Source organism: Neomonachus schauinslandi, chromosome 3 (assembly GCF_002201575.2).
Source record: "Neomonachus schauinslandi chromosome 3, ASM220157v2, whole genome shotgun sequence".
NCBI classification, from domain to species: Eukaryota; Metazoa; Chordata; class Mammalia; order Carnivora; family Phocidae; genus Neomonachus; species Neomonachus schauinslandi.
The window spans coordinates 101,831,837-101,856,712 of record NC_058405.1 but is presented as its reverse complement, the minus strand read 5'-3'; the positions used below and the strand labels follow the sequence as shown (position 1 = coordinate 101,856,712).

The following is a 24,876-nucleotide window of genomic DNA, read 5'->3' as shown; positions in this document are numbered from 1 at the left end:
CTTCAAAAGTACATAGCATTAAAGAGAGTAGTAAATATGAATGGTGTTAAATGTATACTTTTTAAAGATTTTATTTTGTTTATTTTGTTTATTTTATTTGAGAGAAAGAGAGCACAAGAGCGGGAGGGAGGGAGGGAGGGGTGCAGAGGGAGAAGCAGACTCTAGGCTGAGCAGGGAGCCCTATGTGTGAGGCTCCATCCCAGGACCCTGGGATCATGACCTGAGCCAAAGGCAGACACTTAACTTACTGAGCTACCCAGGTGCCTTAAATGTATACCTTTGAGTTATTTTTCTCTGAGTCTCAGATATTATCTAATGTCTGCAGCACAGATGTCATCTCTTCTCTGGAGAACTTTGTGGATGTATCAAAACAAGTGTATGAATTGAGTAAATCTATAATCAACCTACAAGAAGGCAGGCTTTTGTTTTTCTTATTTGTTTTTAATCAAGATTGACTATGCTTTATGTTACCTAAGGTGATGAGCATGAAGATGTTTATAAAATAAGCTTTTAAGTTTGCTTTTATGAATTCATAATACTGTCTTGTAGCCTTTAATTCATGTTTCAATCCCACTTTGATAGACCTCACTTGTTTTCATTTTTGACTTTTGTATTTCTTTCCATGGAAGTCTCTATTTTCCTAGTTAAGAATAATTCAAACGTATGTTAAGTATCAAAATTCTACCATGGAAGAAAAAGTTGAAGGGAGATATTTCCAGGTGGCCATAAAGGAATTTTCCATTGATAATCTGACCTCCAGAGATTAATCACCAATCCAATAGCTCAGTCCAACCCAAAGCATACAGAGCCAATAAACATCCAAATTAAATTTAAAAAATTTTAGCCCGGGCACAGTTTGGTTGGCCAGTTAACTTTATCAGAGACAGATTTTGTAATGCATGCTCAAAGAGAGTAACTGAGTCAATCACCATAAAAAATTAACATTTTGACACCCTTTCCATTCCAGAATAAATAGCCTTTAGTAGAATTGGCAGAAAAGTAAGTGAGAAGACTTCCCATTAACTCAGGGAACATGACACATGCATAGATTTTCACTCCTAATACCCCCCTGTAACGACAATAAAGGCATTAAATGATATAACTCAATAAGGGTCAAAAACATATAGAGTAAGAGGTGCAGAACAGTTGGCAATAAATTCTGGAGCACAGAGAGTGGATGGAGGAGCAGGAAGTGACCTGACAATGTAAAGAGTGTTGAAGATTAGGTGCTTACAGAAGAGTATGGGAGCAACAAGAGAAAAAGCCAATCTATACTTGCAGAATGTTGGGAAGACTTGGGACCTAGGGGCACCAGAAAGGAGTAAGGCTTGTGGCTTGACAGGGGCAATAATTAAAAGTCTATAAAGAAAATTAATTAGCCCCACAGAGGCCTCTCTCTGTTCCTTCCTCAATCTCAGCAGGAAAACAGACAGCAAAATTCATCTCATCAAGAGAACGTTTTTGAGGACAGCATACACCGTGGAAGACAAGGATGAGGTACGGTATTCAAAAGAGAGGAGTTAAGTGAAATGTTGAGGACTCAACGTTGAGCCACGTCTGCCAAGACTTTAGCTCCGGGCTTTTCAGTAGTGCAGTGTAGGCAGTCAAGGAAATGTTCATTTCAGGAGACGAGGGGACGATGGTTAATTTTATGTGTCAACTTGATTAGACAACAGGATGCCCAGATATTTGGTTAAACATTATTTACTAGTATATCTGTGAGGGTGTTTCTGAGGAGATTAACATTTGAATCAGTAAACTGAGTAAAGCAGACTTCCCTCACCACTTTGGACAGGCATCCTCCAATCCATTCAGGGCCTGAACAGAACAAAAGGACAGAGGAAGGAAAAATTCACTCTGCCTGACTTCTTGAGTTGAGACACTGTTCTGCATTTGAACTGGGATTTGCACCATTGGCTCCCCTGGTTCTCAGCTTTTAGGCTCAAACTGAAACTACAGCATGGATTTCTGGGGCCTCCAGATGGCAGATCATGGGATTTCTTAGCCTCCATAAACACATGAGCCAATTCCTTATCATAGATAGATAATATATAATCTCTCTCCCTCCCCCCTCTTCTCTCATCCCCACAATACACACACACACACACATATACATACATATAATGTATATATGCTATATGCTCTGTTTCTCTGGAAACAGGGTAATCCAGACACTAAATAGCCCCTGTAATCAAGACTGTTAATCATGACAAAATCTATTTTCCCTTCTTACATGGCTGCCAAACCACAGGCTACATTTTCCACCTTCCCTTGTGGCTATAAGTGACCACAAGACTACATTCTCACCAATGGAATATGAACAGAAGTGCTGGATCACGGCAAATTTAAAACATAGTTGCAAATTATTTGCCTCTCCTCCCATCAAAAGATGGAACCTAAGTTCCTTCCTTAGAGACTCTCTTGTAACCAACAGAATGCGGCAGAACTGACCATGCATGGCTCCTAGTTTAGGTTAGAAAAAGCCACACCACTCCTGCCTAGGTCTCTTTGGGAAGTTTGCTCTGAGAGTCCTCAGCTACCATGTGAGAATTCTGGCTACCCTGAAGCTTCAATATGGAGAGACCATGCACACAGACCACATAGAGAGAGAGAAAGAGATACCTAGAGGCCCAGCTATTCCAACCCCAGCTGTTTGAGACTTTCCAAGCTGGGTATCTCATATGTGAATGAGGAAGCCTTCCACGTGACTCAGTCCCTGCCACCATCTGACTGCAACAGCATAAGAGACCCCAAGCGAGACACTGGACCATCCCCCTCCCCCGCAGATGTGTGAGTAAACTTGATGACTGTTTTGTGTGAAACCATTATTTTGGAGTAGGCTGTTGCACAGAAACAGAGAAATGAAACATGTATGGAACTTCCATGTTACTTGTTGGAGTTAACTTTTTCTTCTTTTTTTTATGATTATACTTTTTATTTCTAAGAACAATGTTTAAAATATGAAATAATTTCAAATTAATAATAGAAGTTAATTTTCGATTAACTAGAACATGGAAATGACTGTGATGTAGCCTGGATAGACAGAGGAGGATAATATCCTTCCACAAGACAGAAAAAAAACCACACATGGCTGAAGGACTACATGTTGCAGAATCACTAATCAGTCTGGACCACTAATATTATGAGACCTTCCCCAGAGAGTGACAAGAGGTGCTATTGTTTTTAAGCCACTGAACTTGGGAGTATCTTTGTTACAGCAGCTTAGCCTTCACCTTAAATAATACCCATATTAAGACCCAGAGTAAAGCTCTTTAGGACTGAGGGATATAGAATTTTGAGGAACCTATTCTCCAATAAAAAAGCCAGCTCATCACTCAGAGAAGCCTGATGATGAAGCCCAAGCTGAGTCAGATATGCAGAATGCCCCAACAGCTTTTAGTGCTTCACTCTTGGAAAACAGTAAGGAGATAGACAATAATCAATTGACATTAAAAGAAAGCTCCCCACATCAGAGACCATGATCAAATAAACACATGAATAAAAGAGAAGAAGAAATTTAGAGGAAGCATAAATGGTACAGAGAATAAAAGGGAAAAAATTAAATTAATATTAACAGAGGTGCACTAAAAAAATATAATCAGAGAAGACGAGGTCTTAGAAATCAAAAAATGTGATATTGAAATATGTCCAAAGGAAAGGCTAAAAGATTAAGTAGAATCAATATTTTAGAAGTTAAAATAAAAATACAAACGAAAGCAAAAGAAAAAACAGGAGAAATATCTAAAAATTGAAGATCAGCTAGAGAGTTGAAATATCTGTCTGAGAAGTTTCAGGAGGGAGAAAATCACATACATAATAAATCTCAGAACTGTAGAGCCTGAGCATGTTAATTAAAATATCCTCTTAATGTTCAGCACAGTAAGGAGAAAAGACTTACCCCAAAGTATATTATCATGAAATTTCAGAACTTCCTGCAAAAAAAGAAGGTTCCAGAAAGAGGAAAACAAGCAAGTAATGTACGAAGAGATGAGATCAGAATAACATCAAACTTCTTAGTAACAACACCAGAACCCCATACCCAAGCTATCAGTCAAGTGTATGACAACTACAGAAACACTTGCAGACACGAAAAATTACTTCCAATGTGCCCTGTGTTAGCAGTTTTACCAAATAAGTTTGGCAGTTCTAGAAAATAAAGCAATAAAGGCAAAGAAGAGAAACAGAACAGGGACCACAAGGTTCCAGGTGAAAAAAATAAAGGAATATTCTAAAGAAAACAAGAGTGGAAAGATCTCCCAAAGCAAAAATATGGTAGAGTGCTTGCAACCATGCTTAAGTGCTTCAAAAAATTAACAATAGGCATGTGACCCATCAAATGCAGCACTGGGGTAAAGACATCAATAGGCTCAAAGAAGGTGAAACCAAAGAAAATAATGAGGCAGTGTTTTACTTCTGTGTCAAACAAAAAACTGAAAAGAAGGGACACAGAAGCATAGTACACTGCTTGGCTCAACAGAGAACAATATCTATGTTAAATAATCACATAAACACTGCTCACTGATTTAAAGATTTTGATCTCACCCGTTTGAAGTGGGGTAGTAAGGAGAGAAAGTGGCAGGGAGATGAGGGATACATCCTCAACTAACATAACAGAAAATCAATAGGAAATATCGACTATGTATAAACCAAGAACTCTCAATAATAAGCAGATGGCTTAGAAATATGGAGGGGAACATCAGAATAAACAGCAAAAAGAGCTGGAAGTGGCTGCCTCTGTGAAAATGAACCGGGAGGCAACATGCGACTATAATACATCACCATAAGAATTAGAGTAACAGTAAATTTCTAACTATGCACCTCTTCCTCTTTATAAAAACATGTCTTCAAGATCTTTTTCCAGAGATGATCAGAAAGGGTCCTGGAACCAAGCAACAAGGAAATATGGATCATTTATTTTCATATTTACTGATTCAGAAGTCTGACTTTGGCTTTTATTAATTTTATATTCTCTCCTCAGTATTTCTTTCAAGTTCTAGAATAACAGGAATCATACCTTCTATCTCTTCAGTCTCATCACTTTCCAACCCTCTTAAATATACATATATACACAAACAAACCCACAGAAGACAGTTCCCCTCATTCTGCAAGTACTTAATGTGCTGGGAATATTTCATGCAACAGTTACCTATGTTCTAGGTACCTGGAACATACCTATGAATAAAATCAGCAAAATCCCTGTCCTCAGAGAGTGTGCATTATGGTATTACTTAGGGAAAAAAAGCAAAATAATTTATTTTTATATTATTTAAATAATATAGACTTTTTCTGACTTAATAGGAGCATTATAAAATTAGTACCTGTGGTCTCTAAGGAAAAATAATTAGAATTTTTAGAAGTGAATCCCATGCCATATAGGTCTATGCTTTTTGATATCACAGAAATCACACCATTGAGACTATATTATGTTACGTACATGTCTCTAAGACAAATTAATATCCATAGAAATAATTAAAATGATTTCAATTTAATCAAATTCTCCAAAGAAATATTTCATGGACATAGTCAAAAAATTAGCTCTCTCCTAAGAACATTTTATTTTCCTAGGATTCCTAAACTTTAAATATTTATTTTTTTTTCTTAGAGTGCTTTCAACACTGAAAATATTATTATTTAAGCTATAATTAAATATTATCCTATGTAAGATCCTTTTTCCTTATACAATGTCATTTTCATAATCCCCCTTTTTTTCCTCCAAAACAATTAATTCCAACTTACCTACATAGTTCTTAGAACACGAGTCATTATTCTCACCTTTTTTATTCACTGGGAAGGAGCTACTGAAATTAAAGCTTTCTTAGAGTCTGTCATACAGAAAGTTTTAGACCTAAAAAGTTAGTGAAATTACTTATGACCATTTATTAATAAAATATGTTTAACTGTCAAACCTATCTCCCCTTTTCTGTGTGTTTAAGGAACAAAAGTATGCAAAAATTGGATAACATAAAAGCAAGGATATTGTAAGCATTGAATTATTATTAGTAATAAAAATAATAGCTAACGTTTATTGAGTAGGTATACTATACACAAGTATTTCAATATACTGTTTTACTTAACATTCAGAAGAGTCCCATGAATTATTTATTACCTTCATTTTTGGATGGATAAATAGGGCTGAGAGAAGTTAAAGAACTCTCTCCTCTTTAGATACTTGGGATTCGAATACGGGTCTGCCTGTGTACAAACCTCTAGCTCTTTCTCATCTACTCAATGGATCTCTTAGGATGACTTAAGGCTATTAAAAGAACTTCTCACAAAGAGACAAATGCAAATTTTTTTTTCTTTTCATACCTTATTAGTCATTGCAAAACTTGTTTTCCAGTCTTTTTATAAACTCACTTGCAAAATGTAATTTGTAGTGATAAAAACGTTCTGGAACTAGGGAGTGGTGACGTCTCCACCAACTGTGAACATACTACATGTCGCTGAATTGTATACTTCAAAATGGTTACAATGGTAAAGTTTATGTTATGTGTATTTTACAACTCTAATTTTTAATGTCCTTTGGCTCCATGACAGCTCCTTCACACTGAGCCCGTATTAAGTGGCAGAAGACCCACTCATCCAGCTGCGCAGGGCAAAGTCTCAGTGCCACCCCTGAATCTCTTTGCTTCCCTGCCCCTGCATATTAGTAAGTCATGATGCTTTACCTTCCATCAGGGTTTCTCCGTCTGGGTACTATTGACACTTGGGGGCCTGGTAATTGTTGTGGGGGCTGTCCTATGGCTTCTACACATGGTTGTCAGTAGCTCACCCCAGTTGTGACAACCAGAAAAGTCCCCTGCTGGGCAAAATCACCCCTGGTTGAAAACCAGGGCCTTAAATATATCCAGAATTCAATCTCCTCACCACCTTCACTGCCATGACCTTGGATCAAGCTATTACCATCATTCCTCGTTATTTTTACAGAAGCCTCCTAACTGACCTCCCCGCTTCCACCATTCTTAACTGACTACCTGCAATGATTCTACTAAAATCTTATTAAAAATTAAGATCATGTCACCACACTCTCAAAACTCCCCGGTGTCTTTCTGCCTCACCCGGAGCAAAAGCCAAATCATAATGTTGGCCTCTGAGGACACACCTGATTTGGGCCCTGTTCCATCTCGGACCTGAGCTGTAACTGTCCCCCATGCTCACTCTGTCCCAGCAGGCTGGCCTCTTCTCTGGTCCCCAAACTTGTCTCACACACTCCTGCCTCAGGGCCTTGTGCCTTTGCTGTTCCCTTCATCTGGAAAATTCTTTACCTGTCTCCCCATGGCTGGTTCCCTTCTCCCTTCAGGTCTTTATTCAAACTCACCTCCTCAGGGAGGCACCCCACAGCCCACCTGCTGGTGTTTCGGCCACACACCTCTCGTTGCATATCCCTCTTCCTTTCCTTCTCTTTCCTTACAAACATTTACCACCATCTAGCATACTGTTTATTCACCTTCTTAATCGTGTTCGTTACCCCATTCCTTTGTCTGTTTTATTCTCAGTTTATCTCACGTGCTTGTAAAAGTGCCTGACACACAATAAGGACTTGACAGGTATTAGTGGAATGAATGAACCCCTTAGAACCAATACTGAGAAATGTTTTGAGACCACTAATTACTTTGGCTTCAGAAACCATGCTCTGTTCATCTCTACAAAGCATGCAGACATGAATAGTTATATATTTACTTAAAGCAACAAGCAACATCACTCCTTAGCTGGTACTCTTGCTGACACAATCCTTCTTCCTTGGCATGGATGGCAGATTGCTTGACACTAAATATAGATCAGAGGATCTCATCACAATGATGACAGGCATTCAACAGCCTTGCCAGATCAATGACCCCATAGCCTACAGCTCACCAGACTTTCTCTCAGTACAGAAATCCTTAGCAACATAATGCACCACTCACTTATTATTCATCAATCCATTGTTTGTCCAAAGCCAGGAGTCACTTAGAAATGCCTCCAATTAGGATGAGGTTGACTAACAGCTCATCTATGGACTCAAGGGAAAACAAAAGACACTAACAAAAAGCTTAACTTGTTAATACTACAATCTAAACCCAGAGAATGGTTTCTAGGTTTCTAAAATATACTTACCTGGGTCTCCTGGGAAAGCTGTTCAAATTTCAGAATACACTGGACCTGAGTTGTCAGATTTGGTAACATACTCCAAAAATGTAACTGATGTCACCTGCAATACAGGTTCTTTTTTTTTTCAAATCCACATAAAATATAATAGACTCACGTATAAGCACATTAACAGATTCTAGTATGTTGAAATCGCCTTTGAAGGTAATGACACAGAATTGCTCTAATGCATATGACTCCTCAAAAGGATGTATTGTTTACCTTTACAAGAGCGTTGCATTCATGTCACTCTAATTTATAGTAGCAAAACACTAAAAATTGCTAAAATGCCAAGCAATAGGAGAAGAAAAGATGAAAGCCACAAGGTACTGGTTAAATAAATTATTGAATAAAAATACAAAACAATACTATGTAACCATTAAAAGATGAAATTGACCCATGTGCACTAATAGGTAATGTTCATCAAGACATCATTATGTGATCAAAGCAAGCTGCAAACAAAAGTGCATAGTATGATTCTGATTGTATGAAGCAAAGTGTGTGTACATATGTACATACATGCATGTATGAATTAGATATTTTCAGGACCACCTTCTCCACCATTCTCTACTCTGCTCCCTGCCCAGGAGGCTGGTCAGTATAGATAAATCAATGGGGTCCCTTGCTTTGTGGCTTCTGGTTGGATTCAGCCAATGAGAGCCCTGAGATGTGAGGGCAAGGGCTATTCATTCCCCTGGCCCCTTTCCTACTTCTCACTGCAGGTTGGTTATATCTCTCTAAAGGTCATGACATCTGTTGGGCATCCTCTCCATAAAGTTTTCTCTCCAGATTCCAGAAACCGCTTCCTTTCTTTGCCCCTGCAGATCCAGAAGTCGTAAAGATTGACACTAGCTCATGGGCACTCCACAATTCATAGTCCTTTTATTAAACTGCTCCCAATGACTTTCTTTGCATATACTCTTTCTTTTTTGTCAGAACCTTAAATAATAATAATACTAATACTTTGTGTGTGTCTGTGTGTATCTTATGTGGTTTATATCCACACATATGCATGGAGATGTACTTACATATGCACAGAAAATCTCTAAAGGATACATAAGAGATTGGAAAATGGAATATATAGTCTGGACTTTGGCTTTTCATTTTGTATCTTTTAAATTTTTTCTACTTTTAAAATATCTGGTCACATACAAGTAATAAATTTGTAATTTTGAAGCAAACCCAAATGGGAAGTATATATTTACTACCTTTTTGATGGCACATTAAGGAGGGAAAAAAGTAATGAATACCAGGGAAAATGACAGTGATGACAGAGATGCTCATTGGGAACAATGCAATATGTCTGATGGGAAGGACTGTATCTCTGAAACTGAAGTTTGACAGTTATCAAAGAATTCATCCATTGCAGCATGGGTCTGTACCATCTTGTTCCAATGACCTGCTTTTAGAAAAGCAGACTTATTTTGAAAATTGGTTTCCAAAGAAGCCCTTTTTCTCCACACATCTCATTTGTGGTTCAGATTTGCTATTTTCCATCTTAATTGCACTTTTTGGGAGAACTTTAGACAAGAGTGAAGTCATATAAATGTGCTCATTTAGATTTGATAAAATGTTTAGCCTTTTGTGATTAAAACAAAATAGCCCCTTCGCAGAATTGCAAGATTGACTTTTAGAACTATTTCCAAAGCTTACTAAAACTACTATGTGGTAAAAAATACAAATCACTAATGTGGTATTAGAGCCCACAATTAAATTAATTTATAAGGGCTTTAGTGCAATTAAATTTCCTCCAGACCATATCTCTAATGGTGCTGGGTTTTTTACTTAATATACTTTAAAGCATAATTTACTTTCATTTTTGCAAAGTCATTTAAATATTACAAATATCACTTTTGTACATATTTCCATGGTGACACAATACATTTGCAGTCTATTTAATTTACAACTGATGAGAATAAAATGAAAACTCTTTGAGGACCATACATCTTCTACAACATCCCATTTTCCTATTCCAAGATATTAAGTATATACGTTATCTGTATTTGCAAGAATGGACTCTTGAAAGAGTAATAAATATTTTAAATGATCTGATTATGAAACTTTAAGAAAATTAAAATCTAGAGCAAAGAAACACATCAGTGATACAAAGCGCCAAGATGTTTAGGGTTCATCATTTAAGATAATAAAGTATTAGCCTTTAAAATTAAAATTAACAGATCTTTTCCACACTCAAATTAAGGAAATACTTAGAGAAGAACATGAGTTATGCACAAGCCTCCAAATTTCAATTAAACTTATTCATATACTTATGTACAAGGTAGCTAAAGATCTCAAAACACATTAAGGAGACTTTATAGTCACAGCTAATAAGCAAAGCTGTTAGGACAATTTTTCATGTTCCAAAACCTAAATATGTAGGATCTATGCTAGAAAATATTCAATAATAAATAGCTAACTAGTTTGTCAGCTAAAAGAAAGAAACATACAGAATTGGTCCAAAGCACTTTTAGCTGAGGATATCAACTAAATTCAGATGTCATTTTTGCTACAAATGTGCTGCACAGTGGTGATATATTTGACAAAGGAGAAGCAGATTAACTATGGAAATCATAACTTTAATTGACAACAACATGAAAATTCAGAAGTATAACAAGCATCACAGATAGAGGTGACAATTATGCCAAAATAAAAATTAAAAGTAAGTTTTATTATAAAGAAAAGAGTCTATCCTTCTTCTTTGGCTATTTCCTACTACTCCAGAAATAAGAACAAGGATGGAAAGATTATTCTTCTCATTAATGAAAACAGGACAAAGGAACAGCCAGGACATTCCTACCTGGTTTCCAGATGAACTGATTATCCTTTTTGCCTTCCAAATGAGCTGCACGGGACAGCAAGAGAGAAAGTAATAGAAATAGCTTCCTCATGCTCCTCCATAACCAGCAAGTGACAGCCAGATTACCCTTTGAAAACATTCTTCAGACTTTCAGCCTCTTGGCTCGCCTATTCCTAAAAAAAACAAAAACAGAAGCAAAAAAAGGAAAAGAAAGAAAGAAAACCAGATAAGTTTCTTCTGTGCAGAAATTGTAAAAACTCACATTGACTGCTAGAACCTTTATCATGATACATTACAAATTTCCCATTACCATACAGAGAGTACAGATACTATTAACATTTTAAGATCAAAGGTTAATTAGCCATGCTTTCAATCCTTACCCATTGGAGAAACTATCAGTCCTAAGGACTCCACAGTCCCCCAGTCAGTCTATTTTTGTTTATAAGAGCAGGGTTGGCAGATACCTGGTCTATTCCCTCCTTCAACTTAGCCAAACTCCTTGAGAAGCGCACAATTTGGGAAGAAACATGCACACACAGCTAAGTCCAAAATAGGGCAAAGAATGCTCTAACAGTAGTATTAAGAAAGCAAAATGGAAAGACTGAGGGGGACACAATTAGATCTTCTGTGGTGAGAAGAAAAGAGAGGGAAATCTCACACAAGGTAATATCTGAGAGGAGCCTCAGGGAAACAAGGGCTTGAAGGAGCCAAGAAGGGCACTTGAGGCCACGAGAACTAGGTGCTGACATGCATTTTGTGTTTGGGGGCCTGTGAGTGGGCCGGTGACTGCTGTGAAGGATGCAAAGGGGCGGGAGGAATGGACAGACTGGGGAGCACATTATGAAGAGCCTTGAATGTCATGTGAGTGAGTTGGGCTTCATTCGGTAAATAATAGCAATAAGAATTCTAGGAGAGCAAATAACTTTTAAATAACTGACATCAGTGTGCATCATGTATTCATGGTAGATGAGGCTAGTTAGGAAACTAGGCAAAGAGTCCAGGCAAGAACTGATGAATGAAAGGATCTGGGGGGATTTGAAATGTGGTGCAGTGGCCAGATTCAGTTAACAATTGGTTGGGATATGAGAGAGAGAAGACAAAAAAGGCAGCAAGACTCCCAACTTACATGATCAAACAGATGGGACCCCTTTACCAAAGGAAAAAAGGGGAAGAGGGGCAGGTTTGAAAAGGAAGACAGAAAGAGCTTCCTCTAGAGAATATGAAGTCTGATGTGCCTATAGGATATCCAGGTAGTTTCCCAAATGATAATAAGAAAATCTGCCCAGAGCTAAGGAGACTGGAGAGGACATGCCAGGGAGCACGTACTGGGAAAATGGATTAAGAGACATAGGTGGAGGGGGACGAAAGGATTGAACAGTAAAAGGTTATCAAGGGTAGAAGTTATCGTCCCTACATATCTACCCACAAGATTGCTAAAAGCAGGGAGTGAGCTTCCTAGTGACCAAAGAAAGAAGTAGCTACTAAAGCCCTCATGTATGTAGGAGCAAATTTTATCTTCTTTGTTTCATTATTGTTTTAGGAGGAGCCACTGCTCTGCTCTCAAGCACTGATGGACTTTACCCCATGAGTCCTCATAGACACAGATGATGTGCTGAGCAATGTGCTGAACACAGCCCTTCATCGAATCAAAGAAACAGTGGCAAGCCATATGCAGCAGACTGGCTCTCCTGGAATACTCGGAGGGCACAGTGGAAAAGTACAGATGAGTAAAAAAGATTCTACAAAGGAGTCAAGCAGTGAAGTTCAAGTGTACAGCTCTCTGACAGTCAGCCTGGATCAAGGGATGAAGACAGTACTTGGATAAGCAACCAAAACCTTTTCTTCAAGTTCTGTATTGCATACCAAGCCTGAGAAGCATCAAAGTGGAGGGAGCCGACTGAAATAAGATTGCGCTCTCTTGCCTGACTGCCCCCAAGACTGGTCTGTGAGACTATTTCACGCAACCTTTGCAGCATTACTGGACAGGATTCAAAAACCTCAGGCCTAGAGAACTGAACTGGCTACATTTCTTTGTAGCAAACATCCAAGAGTATGATTTGCTACAACTGTGTTTTGCAACATGGATATTAATTTTAGTTTATTCTAAGGATAGAACTTTTGGTAAAAATGACTTGCATCTTAGGGTAGTTGATCCTAAGCTAGTATCATTACTATTAATAAAGTAACTGGCTAGCAGGACTGGCTTTCTGCTAAGAAAACTTCTTTTATGCCATGAAATCACCAGGGTATAGGAGGGGACCTTGTCCATCCCCATCAGTGACAGACATGGATCCAGCATTATCTAAAAACATATTCAAATCATTAATATGTAAACTAAAGAGAAGGAGGACCAAAAGTGTATTTGCTACACTCTAAGTAGTTATAGGTGGGAAGCCAAAAAAATTTAAAAGAATTAAGAGTTCCAGTGAGACTGCATGTGAGCTGGAATGATTAGTCAAAAATTCATATTTAAATATCTTGAATTTTGCATCAATCTTTGGGTTTTACTTTCAAAATAAAAACATCAACAACAAAACCATCACAATTACCTGAGTAGAGGGTGCTGTGAGCCCTAATCTCCTTTTAGGCTTCCTTACTGTTCCAGAACCCTGTGCTAACTCTGCCAAGGAATCCAATGTCTTGGAGGTTCCTTTTGTGTTCACCTAAGCCAGTGGCAGATCCTTGAGCAGAGTGGCTTGAGAGCCTACTGGATGCCTACAGTCACCATATCTTCTGTCTACCACTGACTAATAAGGATAGTACCAGTAGAAATCTTAGGCTGATCTTAACAACGACAACAACAAAATCTGAAATACAGATCTTAGAGAATGAACAAAAGTATTTCAATTTAGGATGCCACAGCAATCTTACTCTTAGAAACACCTACACATTTTTAGTATCTGTATTGTCAACAATTCTATACCTCACTACCTCCCTTTCCCAAGGAAGCTTAGGGACAGAGGATGGGGAACTAGATTCAGTGAAGCTTCTACCACTTGCCATGCTGCATGTGTTAGACATATAAGTAAAATGAGAATCTCTACCAAGTGGATGGACAGCACAGGATGGAATTTGAACACAGGTTTGTCTTACTCCACTAAACTGTGTTCCCTGTCTTTCCTCCAAATGCCTGAAACTTTAATCAATTATCCCTTCAAAGACAGTGGGAGTCATCCTTGTATCCAGCACTTGAAAAGCCACACAAGAATTCACAATAAAAAAAAAGAGGGGAAACAAGAAACAATGAGAGATTCCACTTCTCTATTTGTAGAGCATAAATGGAAAAAAACTGCAACTACGATAAAAAAAAACAAACCAATATATTATGCAGGAAGCATGTGCTACCCACGATAGCATGAATAATTTACATCACGACCAGCGTTTAGTTTCCAAATCAACTTATTTACTATATATCTTAGCATCCAAAATGTATTTGCAAGGTTAGCTCTAAACTGATGAATACTAAAAAGAATAAAAAAACACCATTTCTCCTTTCAGCCTTAGTTTTCTAATCATTCGAACTATGAAAAATGTGTCTTACACTTTATACGCATTTCATTTCCCTTTAAATGTATTCTTATCATTGAAGTCCTTGAATATTTAAAAGGCACAAAACATAAAAGAAAAGAAAAGAGAAGAGAAGAAAAGAAAAGAAAAAAGAAAAGAAAAAGGAAAGAAAAGCTGTTCCAAGAGCATACCAAAGAATATACAAGCAAACTTGACCACACATATCTCCATAGCGCCATCTCATGGCGACTTGTGGACAAGATGGCTCGATAGAGATGGCTGAGTAACAGGGCCTGGAGGGGAGGATGCGGGAGGTGGAGACCCACCCGACTGACATGCTCAGCGGACTCAACTGATGGCCACTCTAGCTAGATGCCCACTACAAGTGATTGTGAACTAAACAGTACTGGAGAAAGCATAGAAATATCTGCTTTTTCTCAACTCTCTGCCTGATTTTTTGACTGCAATACTGTGCATTCCATTCCATCCTTCCTAATCTGTCAATATACAAAATACTGGCCTAAGTACCTAAGTTATTCTTATCTTCCCTCATTTCAGAGATGAGGGAGGTGAGGCATGGAGAGTTAAGTGACAAGCCCAAGGTCACAGAGGTAGTAAGTCGTTTGCAAGTGATCTCTATGGCCTTCCTCTGCAACAAGAGAGAGGAGCAACATAATCCCGTATCAACACAAGCAATTTTTCATAACCCTGAAAATGGAGATTCTTTATAGCCCTATGTAGGGTCTCTCAGCAGCTTATGCAAGGCAATTTACATATCATTTCACTCCATCCTCACATAACACTATGAGCAATTATTCCTATTTTTCAGATATAAAAGAGACTGATCATTAAGGATGTTAAATAATTATTCCAAGGTTACCTCAGCCAGAAAATGTCAAAGCTGGATTACAAAATGGGCCTGACACCACAGCCCCAATCTGCTTATTGCATCACATGTGGTGACCCGGGCAGGTCACCTGACCTCAGAGCCTCAGGGTCCTTAACTACAAAATGAGGAGGACAGTCATCTCCTAACCTTTAGGGGGCAAGGATGGAATCAAATAATGGGTAGAAAGTACTCAGATGGGGGCCAGCCAGAGAATGAGTGCTTGCTAAATAAAGGTTACCATTGTTACTACTGTCATTATTCTTTCAAAATCCAGAAAAACTCTTACTCTAGCCATAATTAAAGAACAGTTTGAATGCAATCCTGCCCTATAGCAAAGGAATGAGAGATGATTTTTTTTCAACCGCCCAATCTTGTGACTTTGTGCTGTATTTCTGAAGAGGTAAAAGCACTCTGTACCAAGAGCCCCATTAAAGATTCACACTGACCCTGTGAAGGAGAAAATAGATATTATCATCTCTATTTTATGAGAAAGTAACCTCTGGCCTCGTGATGACATGATGTTTAGAAACTTCCTCAAGCCTTTTAAACACCAGCCTCTTCCTCCATGCACCTCACTCTGCAGAATCCTAAATTACATCAATATAAGCATGAGGTATCTGCAAGCATACCAAAGAATATACAATCACATGGTCTTGGTTTTCTATATTAATAATTGCAGTAGGTTTGCATCATGTAATGAGGCCACAGAAAGTTCTGCACAAAGTCCACACAAATATTTTATGTATCTCTGAACAAACTTTCACCACAGGACATGATAGAAGACTTGAAACAGATTTGCCAAAACCTTCAAAACTACATCTTGGTAGCTATGATAGACACTATTTTATATATATATAAATATATACATAAATATATATACATATATACATAAATATATATACATATATACATAAATATATACATAAATACACACACACACACATATATATATTTCACATTTCCAGATTTCCAGATTTTCTTTCAGTTAGAGTGACCACATGACAGTTCTGACCAATGGTTTGGGTGTCAAATATAGTTTTAGTCTCCAATGAAAATATAAAACCCCAAAGCAGAAGATGTGAAAGTGTGGTTCTTTGCCATCGGCAGCTTTTCCAGTATCCCTTCCTGGAACACAGATATGATGCCTGGAGGGACCAGAGCCATGTTAAGCCCATGACGATGAACACCGCCCACTACAAATGATAGAGCTGAGGATGTAGAAGAAGCCTGAGATTGTCAACCTCTGAACTTTCCACTTTGTTAGGGAAATAAGTCCACTTTTTTATGTATTTTCTGTTACAGGAGCTGAAAGCAACTCTAACATCTACAGTACCCATGTCCCTACATGCAGTGGGTCTATTGATAGATAGACCTATTTGAATGAGTGTGCCTCTGTCTATGACTTCTACAGATTGAAACACGTCTTCCATGATTCAAGCAATACATTGAAACTCCCTGTAAACCTGAACGCAGATATCCCTGTTTCTAAACAGGTGAGGTTGGTTTATTTCCCATACTGATTACTTCCAGTAAGTATTACACACATTATTCAAAGAAAAGTCACTGCATCTGTTGTCATTTTTCATAAGAGTCATTACAGTAAAGAAAGGGTGCTTCACATGTGATAAACTACAAATAAAGGAGAAGGGTAGTGATTACTCTGGTAAGCTGCCTCAGGTTCCCCAGTGAGAACAAATCCACTAATACATAGTCTCATTTAAGAACATATTTACGCAGCTATCCCCCATGCTGCTGCCAAGGCCTCCCTGACTCTGGAGGTATTATGGACACATTTTATAATTTCATCACCTCATGGAAAACCACCTATTATCTCACAGAATCATGTCCTTGTTACTTCTTGTGTTCCTGGTTATTGCTCAAATCTTCCAATTCCTCTTACTTAATCACTTTTTTTTTTTCACTTGGGGCAGGGACACCAAACCTTTTTACTTCTCAATCTCATTTTCTAGCATTTCTTCTTTTTGACCTCTACATTGACATATCTCAGACTCTGTCCTCAGACTCCTTTTTTTTTTTTAAAGATTTTATTTATTTATTTGAGAGAGAGAATGAGAGAGAGAGAGCACATGAGAGGGGGGAGGGTCAGAGGGAGAAGCAGACTCCCCGCTGAGCAGGGAGCCCGATGCGGGACTCGATCCAGGGACTCCAGGATCATGACCTGAGCCGAAGGCAGTCGCTTAACCAACTGAGCCACCCAGGCACCCCACCTCAGACTCCTTTTCTTTCTTCACTTCCCAAGTCATCTTATTTAATCCCTCAGCATTAAATGTCACTCTCCACGTTTCCATTTCCCCATATTCATCCCCATATCTCCAGTCCTGATTTGTTCCCTAAACTCATGAATGCAATTTACTGCTGAACATCTCCACAGAGGTGTCTGTAGTGTAACGAAGCTTGGGATGTCCCTATGTAGCCTGCAGTCCAATTCTCTCCTTGGCGTCTCTGTCTCAATAATGACATCACACTTCACCAGACTAGAAGCCCAGGAGTCATTCTGAAATCCTTCCTTTTTCCCACATCTGAAACCCAATCCATCAGCAAACCTAATTGGTAACACCTTCACATATCTCTCCAGTATCAGGCCACCTCCCATCTCCTTTGCCACTACCTTCTTAGTGCCAGGCACCATCATTTCTCACCTGGGCTACTGTATCAGCCTCCTAACTGGTTTTCCTGCTTTTACTCTTGATTGCCTTCAAAGCACTCTCCATAGAAAATCCAGGATAATACTTAGGAAAGAAAAATACACTGCCCTCCTTAAAATCCTCTCGTGGCTTCCCATCATGGAATAAAATCTAAAGATTCTGCTGGTTGGATTTTTGCATCCTCCCCTTCTTACTAATCTCCATTCACTCTTCTGGCCCAGACATGCTGGCCTCTTATATGTTCCTTAAGGATGCACTTTCTCAAGGTCCTTATAGTACTGTTCTTTAGGTATCCACATGGCTTCCTTCCTTACTTCATTATTCTCAAAGGCCTTCCCAGACCACCATCTGCTCAATACAGTTGCAATCAATCTATCCTCTTGACATTTGTTTGTTCTGTGTTTGTAACACTTAAAAAGGATCAATACTTGACAATCTAATACATATTGGTTTTTTTTTTTTATTTTTGTCTCCTCTAGTACCATCTGCATATTTCATCTTGTTCACTGTTATATGCCTAGTGCTTTGTATATTGCCTGGGAAACAGTAGATGGTCAATAAATATTCAATAGTAGATGTTCAGTTGAGCGAATGAAAGAAAGAATTATTAAGTCTACATTTGTAAATTTTTTTCTAGTTAAGTTTTCTTGGTGGTGGGCCATAATTTTGATAAAGGGGCTTTGGCATATAAGGGCAAGTAGACAGCTAGAAAAGCCCATCTACCTGAAAAATTAGATTACTCTGAAATACAGTAAAATTTTTCTAAAATCCCAACATTTGGAATATATGCAGGATGTCTAAATACACAGGTAATGGGGTCTTATCCAGCACACAGAACTATCTGCTACAAATTTAAGAGAGGACTAAAAGTGCTGACTCTCAGGGCACCTAGCTGGCTCCATCAGAGAAGCATGTGATTCTTGATCTCAGGGTCCTGAGTTCAACCCTCACATTGGGTGTAGAGATTACTTAAATAAATATTTAAAAATAAGTAAATAAAGGTGCTGACTCTCATTTTAAAAGAATCATATTTCCATGTTTTTAGATGAAAACTTATCACTTACTTTTTTTAAAGTGCAAAATAGCTCCCAAACATAAAGTTTTATGCCTCCTATGGGAAGGGAATAAAATTATGAAACCAACAAAAACAAAATTTATCTAAAAGGAATGGTTTCTAAAAATGTATAGTTTCCTGGGGCATCTGGGTGGCTAAGTCGGTCAAGCGTCCAACTCTTGATTTCGGCTCAGGTCATGATCTCAGGTTCCTGGGATTGAGCTCCACAAGGGCTCTGTGCTCAGCAAGGATTCTGCTTCTCTCTCTTCCTATCTTTCTGCCCCTCCCCCCACTCATATGCTCTCTCACTCTCTTTCTCTCAAATAAATAAGTTAAATCTTTTATTTTTTTAAGATTTTACTTATTTATTTGAAAGAGAGAGAGAGAGAGCATGACAGGGGGGAGGGTCAGAGGGAGAAGCAGACTCCCTGTCAAGCAGGGAGCCAGATGTGGGACTCAATCCCAGGACTCCAGGATCACGGCCTGAGTCAAAGGCAGTCGCTTAACCAACTGAGCCACCCAAGCGCCCATAAGTAAATCTTTCTTAAAAAAATGTATAGTTTCCTACTTGTCATCATAGGACCTTCCCTGCATTATTATTCAACAACTACCATCATTACTTAATGCTGCTCTGTTTCCATAAATGATGTTGTCAGGATCCTAACCCTTGCATTTAAAGCAAAAAAGGAAATCTTTGATTAAAATGTATACTTGTTATTTTAATTTTAATGGCTACTATAACTTATTTAGTTTATAGACAAATGGAAATTATTTAAATTTAGAACAACAGGCTGTCCCTGAAATAACATTCATCAGATTTTCAACAGCGCAACAGGAAACTGCATAACGTTATGAATTTCTCTTGGTTCAAGTTTTTGAATTCTTTCCTCTGTGTCCAGTAAAGTTAATTTAGTAATTGTGAAACCCTGAAAATCATATGGGTTATGGCAAACGGTTGAAAAATTCCTCTCACTTTATAAATAAATTACAAGCATCCTATTCCACACCCCCAAAAGATCAGGAGAATAGAAAAAGCTCTATATTGTCTATGTTTAAGTCTTCAGGTGAAGACTCTTTTTTTCATATAAAGTAGGAAAAATGAAAGTTAAGCAGTTTAATGGAAACAATATGAAAAAACATAAGGTAGTCATTAAAGAAAAAATAAAATCTATATAACTTTTTTGGAGGAACTTAGGTTAATTACAAAAAGAAAATGCATTCAATTTGAAAGCATTACATTCTAGAAAGAGTAATAAAGTTAGTACAATCAGTTTTGTAGATATTTTAAGAAATAAAACAGGCACCTAATGGTGTTAGTCTACAGTCCGTTAGGGTTAAAGGTGCAGGAAAGAATCTGATCATCTCTTTTTACCAAATTTTATAAATAAGTAAATATATATTTTATTATGTTTTATATATATGAATGGGGAGAAAGAGTGATTTTTGTGTAAGGTTATATTTAACAATTACTCTGAAGAGCTTTATAAGAATTCAGTATAACTAGAATGTGTGAACAAGATAACATCCTCTTCTCAAATACTATTGACCTTTGAAATTAAAAAAATACTTAATTAGTCATTAATATTTTCTTCAATGTAAGATTCTAAATATCTAATGTCAGAATTATCCAGTTAAACTGTAAGTATAGTTTTGTTTTCTCTTTATTAATTATGCATCTACTGTTACAAAGGAACTTATTGAAAAATGTGTCCACAGTTGACATAAAAATAGTAACATGTTTATAAGCCTGTAAAGTTTTCTAGCAATCTCTCCCATTATCTTTTATAAGCTTTCATTTATTATGGTTAGGCATTGACCATTAATGAGTTGCACATTAGATTCAGAAGATTTGATAGAATTTACTCTCATCCTTTCTCATCTCATACTTCCCAAAAGAATGGAGTAACACCTGAAAGAGAACATTCCAAATTAAGTTGAAATGCAAAAGGTGTTTTTAGATTCTTCTTTTATTGTATAAGCCACAAAGAAAGTTGTAAGAACATGCTTAACCAATGGAAAACAGATTATGTTCTTTCTACTAGTAGTTCCAAGGGTTTTTCTTTTTAATTTTATTGTCTCTAGATGTTTTAAATATATCAACAAAGCCTGAAGGCAGCTGCCTTGAAATACATTTCATGTTACCATTTTTCTACCTTAAAAAATGCAATACATTTATTTATCAATGCTATCTACCTTCAATTTCATAGAAACAGGCAGAAATTGATGATACTAAATAGAACGGCATTCTTCATCGTCATGTATTACACTATTAATGTGTACGTACTTATGTATACACACATACACACACACACACTCAAATACTTTTAAAATGACAAAATGATCAAAACACAAAAGCAAGACTTTCAAAGAGTGATTTCTCTCAGAGAAAGAAAACAAGTTCATTGGATACCCTGGCAATTTGCCACTGGAAATTTTACATTTAGAAGTTTAATTACAAACTTAGATAAGTGGATTATAATGAAAGATATCTCTAGTAAGGGAGCCCAGACAGATGCATCATGAATGCATTAAAGAAAACACTAGAGAGAGAACTTTCCATCAGCAGAAAGATTTTAATTAAACAGCAATAGGATAGATCTCTTCTGTGAAATGATACTATTGTTACCCACAGTTCATTAAAACTATGTACTATATAATATATTCTTTGAAACCATTTCACTCTGGAAAGTATGTTTAAACCTTCCAGTCTCAGTTATGAGGGCAGAAAACTGTGGGCACGGAGGAGGGGAAAGGTCCAGCGGTGCAATGTGGGAATGAAAAACCATTTCTCTGTGTGCATGGTGTCCTTGGCGAACCATGCCTGAAGTAGCTCCACACTGCATAGAGACCACGGGCTTCAGAAGAAGGCAAAAGAGCCAACAGTGACCACCAAAGTGTCCAGTGAATGTTACCAATGGTCCATGTGGGACAACCAAGTGGATGGCTGAGATGAGTGTTCAATGTCACATGTCTGTACTTTATTCTTGGCAAGCATTCAATGACCTACTTAGGATACTAGGTTGTTAAAGACATGCATAGCACTGGGGCTTCTGCAGTGTCTGACCAAAAAGTTTCTCCTTGAAATCAGAAGCCATATTTTGTTCATTTTGTATTCCTAGCTTGTAGCTTGTAGCTTGTAGCCTAACAACTAGACACAGTATGTTCATAGTAAATGTTGAATAAGTGAAGGACGAATGAAGTGGATAGGTACAGCAGGGTGTATTCTAATCTAATAAAATTATAATGAACAAAAAGAATCAGAGTAGGAAAGCCAGTAACCTCAAACATAAAAAATTGATTCTAGGGGCACTTGGGTGGTTCAGTTGGTTAAGCATCGGACTCTTGGTTTCAGCTCAGGTCATCATCTCATGTTCGTGAGATCAAGCCCTGCATTGAGCTCTGCACTGGGCTTGGAGCCTGCTTGGTATTCTTTCTCTCCCTCTCCCTCTGCCCCCTGCCTGCCCTGCTGACTCACTTTCTCTCGAAAAAAAAAAAATTTAATTCCAACATGCCCCCAAAAAACACTGAAAAATTCCATTCCAAAGACTTCATTAGATACCTAACATTTGCTATTCACCCTATTAATGCTACCCCTTTGCTAACATACACTTTACAGACTGTTGCCAATTCCAAGTTGGAATGAGGACCAACAGCTACAGTGTTGGAGGGGCTCTAAGGCCCCCAGGAGGAAAATTTTTCTGGGTATAACAGTGCATAGAAAATGAAATGCCAAATGGATGTTTTAATAAAACAAGTAAAAATTAATGATTACATAAAATTCTTCAAGAAAATTAAATGACTCATGTCCGCTGGGCTAATAGTTTTGAACTGTCAGATGCCTTATAATTTCTAGAAATCATCACTCATTTTAACAGAGTTAATAGTGAATCTCAGCCTTCAAAGAAGCTTGGTCTTTAAAAGTAATGTTTTAGTATAGTAATTTTTTATTAAAATTTAAAATATAACTCTCTACACATCTGATATTTGCTGTATCAGAGCACTAGATATTAACAGCAACATAGACATGACCTCTGTCAGCTAGGGGGAGAGGAATGATGCTCAGAAATCTTAAGATCAGGAACAGATGTCTGTGAGAACAAAAGCTTGAAAAAAATTGGTATCAATTCTTAAATGACAATGTTATATTTCCTTAACAATTTCTAACACATGCCATTGTTATTCTAAACTTGATCCTCCTCTTGCTCTAGAGCAACTCTTCTTGCAACTTCTTAGCTTACAAGCACAAGAAGAAATAAATGGTGAAGTAAATATTGAAACATATGAGGTTATTGATAGCACTAACACAAACACTTAAAGGATCAAGGAATTAAAATGTTAGAATAGATCTCTATAACTCAGTTCCCCTAATATTGTCTTGTTTTGTCAGTTTCCCTAACACTCTTAGTAATAACAGAATATTTACAATGACAGAGAACTAACTCAGTGCCACACAAAGCAGCCTATCCCATTTTGGGATAACTTCATTAGGACATGCACCTCAATCTAGAATAATTGTTCTTTCTTTTTTTTTTTTTTAAAGATTTTATTTATTTATTTGACAGAGAGAGACACAGCGAGAGAGGGAACACAAGCAGGGGGAGTGGGAGAGGGAGCCCGATGCAGGGCTCTATCCCAGGACCCTGGGATCATGACCTGAGCTGAAGGCAGTCGCTTAACCAGCTGAGCCACCCAGGCGCCCAATAATTGTTCTTTCTTATCTAAAGCCTTTAACCTTAACTCTTCCCTTTGCAGTTATAGCAAAAGTGTATCTCATCTGTTTGCCACACAACAAAACTCCAAATTTCCTCCTTTCAAGGCTCAACGTGTTTATCACATTCCCCCTTACTCACATTTCATGATTTCCACATCCTTGACTAAAATGACCCTTTCCTCCAGACATACCTCCACAAAGTGAAAGACAACTCTGTGGAGAAGGCAAGCCTGTGTAGCCAGATTCACAGTAGCTGGTCAGGTGAAGGAGCTTTGGATGGAACAAGAAGTACCCCAGAAACAATTCTAAGTACAAGAAAAAAATAACCTGTGCAGAGAAGCATTCATATCAGGGTTTATTATTAATGTTAATTAGAAACATGGTAATGTTAATTAGAAAGACAGTAACCTAAATGTCTACTACAGGGAAATGATTAATTAACTTCATTATATCTTCTCAATGGAGTACTGTGTAGCCGTATTATGCAGTTTTAAAAAGTATAAAAATGTGGAATATGTGTATATGATAAATTGAAAAAACCTCAATATTATATTTGACTCAAATTATGTAAGAAAAATCTATGCATTAAGTTTTTTAGAAAAAAACATACTAAGAATGTTAGTCGCATTTACACGGTATAAACACGAGAGATTTTTCTATTCTTGTCCTCTCATTTATCCAAGCTTTAAAAACATTAAATCAGGATGTATAATTCAAAATACCTTTATTTTACAGATTTCTTCCAGTTTTATTAATAAATTAATAATATACCTCACTGTATAAGTTTAAAGCATACAGCATGATGGTTTGATTCACATATATTGTTAAATGATTACCACAAGAGATTCAGCTAACATCCATCTTCTCATATAGATATATTAAAAAGAAAAGAAGAAGGGGAGGAAGTCTCTCTGTGATGAGAACTCACAGGATTTACTCTCTTAACAACTTCCGTATGTATCACACAGCAGTGTTAGCTATAGTCACTGTACACTACATCCCTAGTGCTTATTTATCTCATTACTAGACATTTGTACCTTTTGATTACATTCCTCCAATTATTACTCCCTCTACTCTCTGCCTCTGGTAACCACAATTCTGATTTTTTTTTTGAGCTTGGTTTTGGGT

At 37.5% G+C, this 24,876-nt stretch overlaps 1 protein-coding gene across 1 annotated transcript in view; it reads right to left on the bottom strand.

Annotated features, from left to right (window-relative positions):
* THSD7B (thrombospondin type 1 domain containing 7B) overlaps positions 1-11,060 on the bottom strand; it is a 727,150-nt gene extending 716,090 nt beyond the window's left edge. The window contains exon 1 of the mRNA XM_021695876.1: positions 10,922-11,060. Within this exon, the coding sequence (XP_021551551.1) occupies positions 10,922-11,060 (139 nt within the window). The remainder of the gene's footprint in view (positions 1-10,921) is intronic.
* Between the last annotated feature and the right edge of the window lie 13,816 nt (positions 11,061-24,876).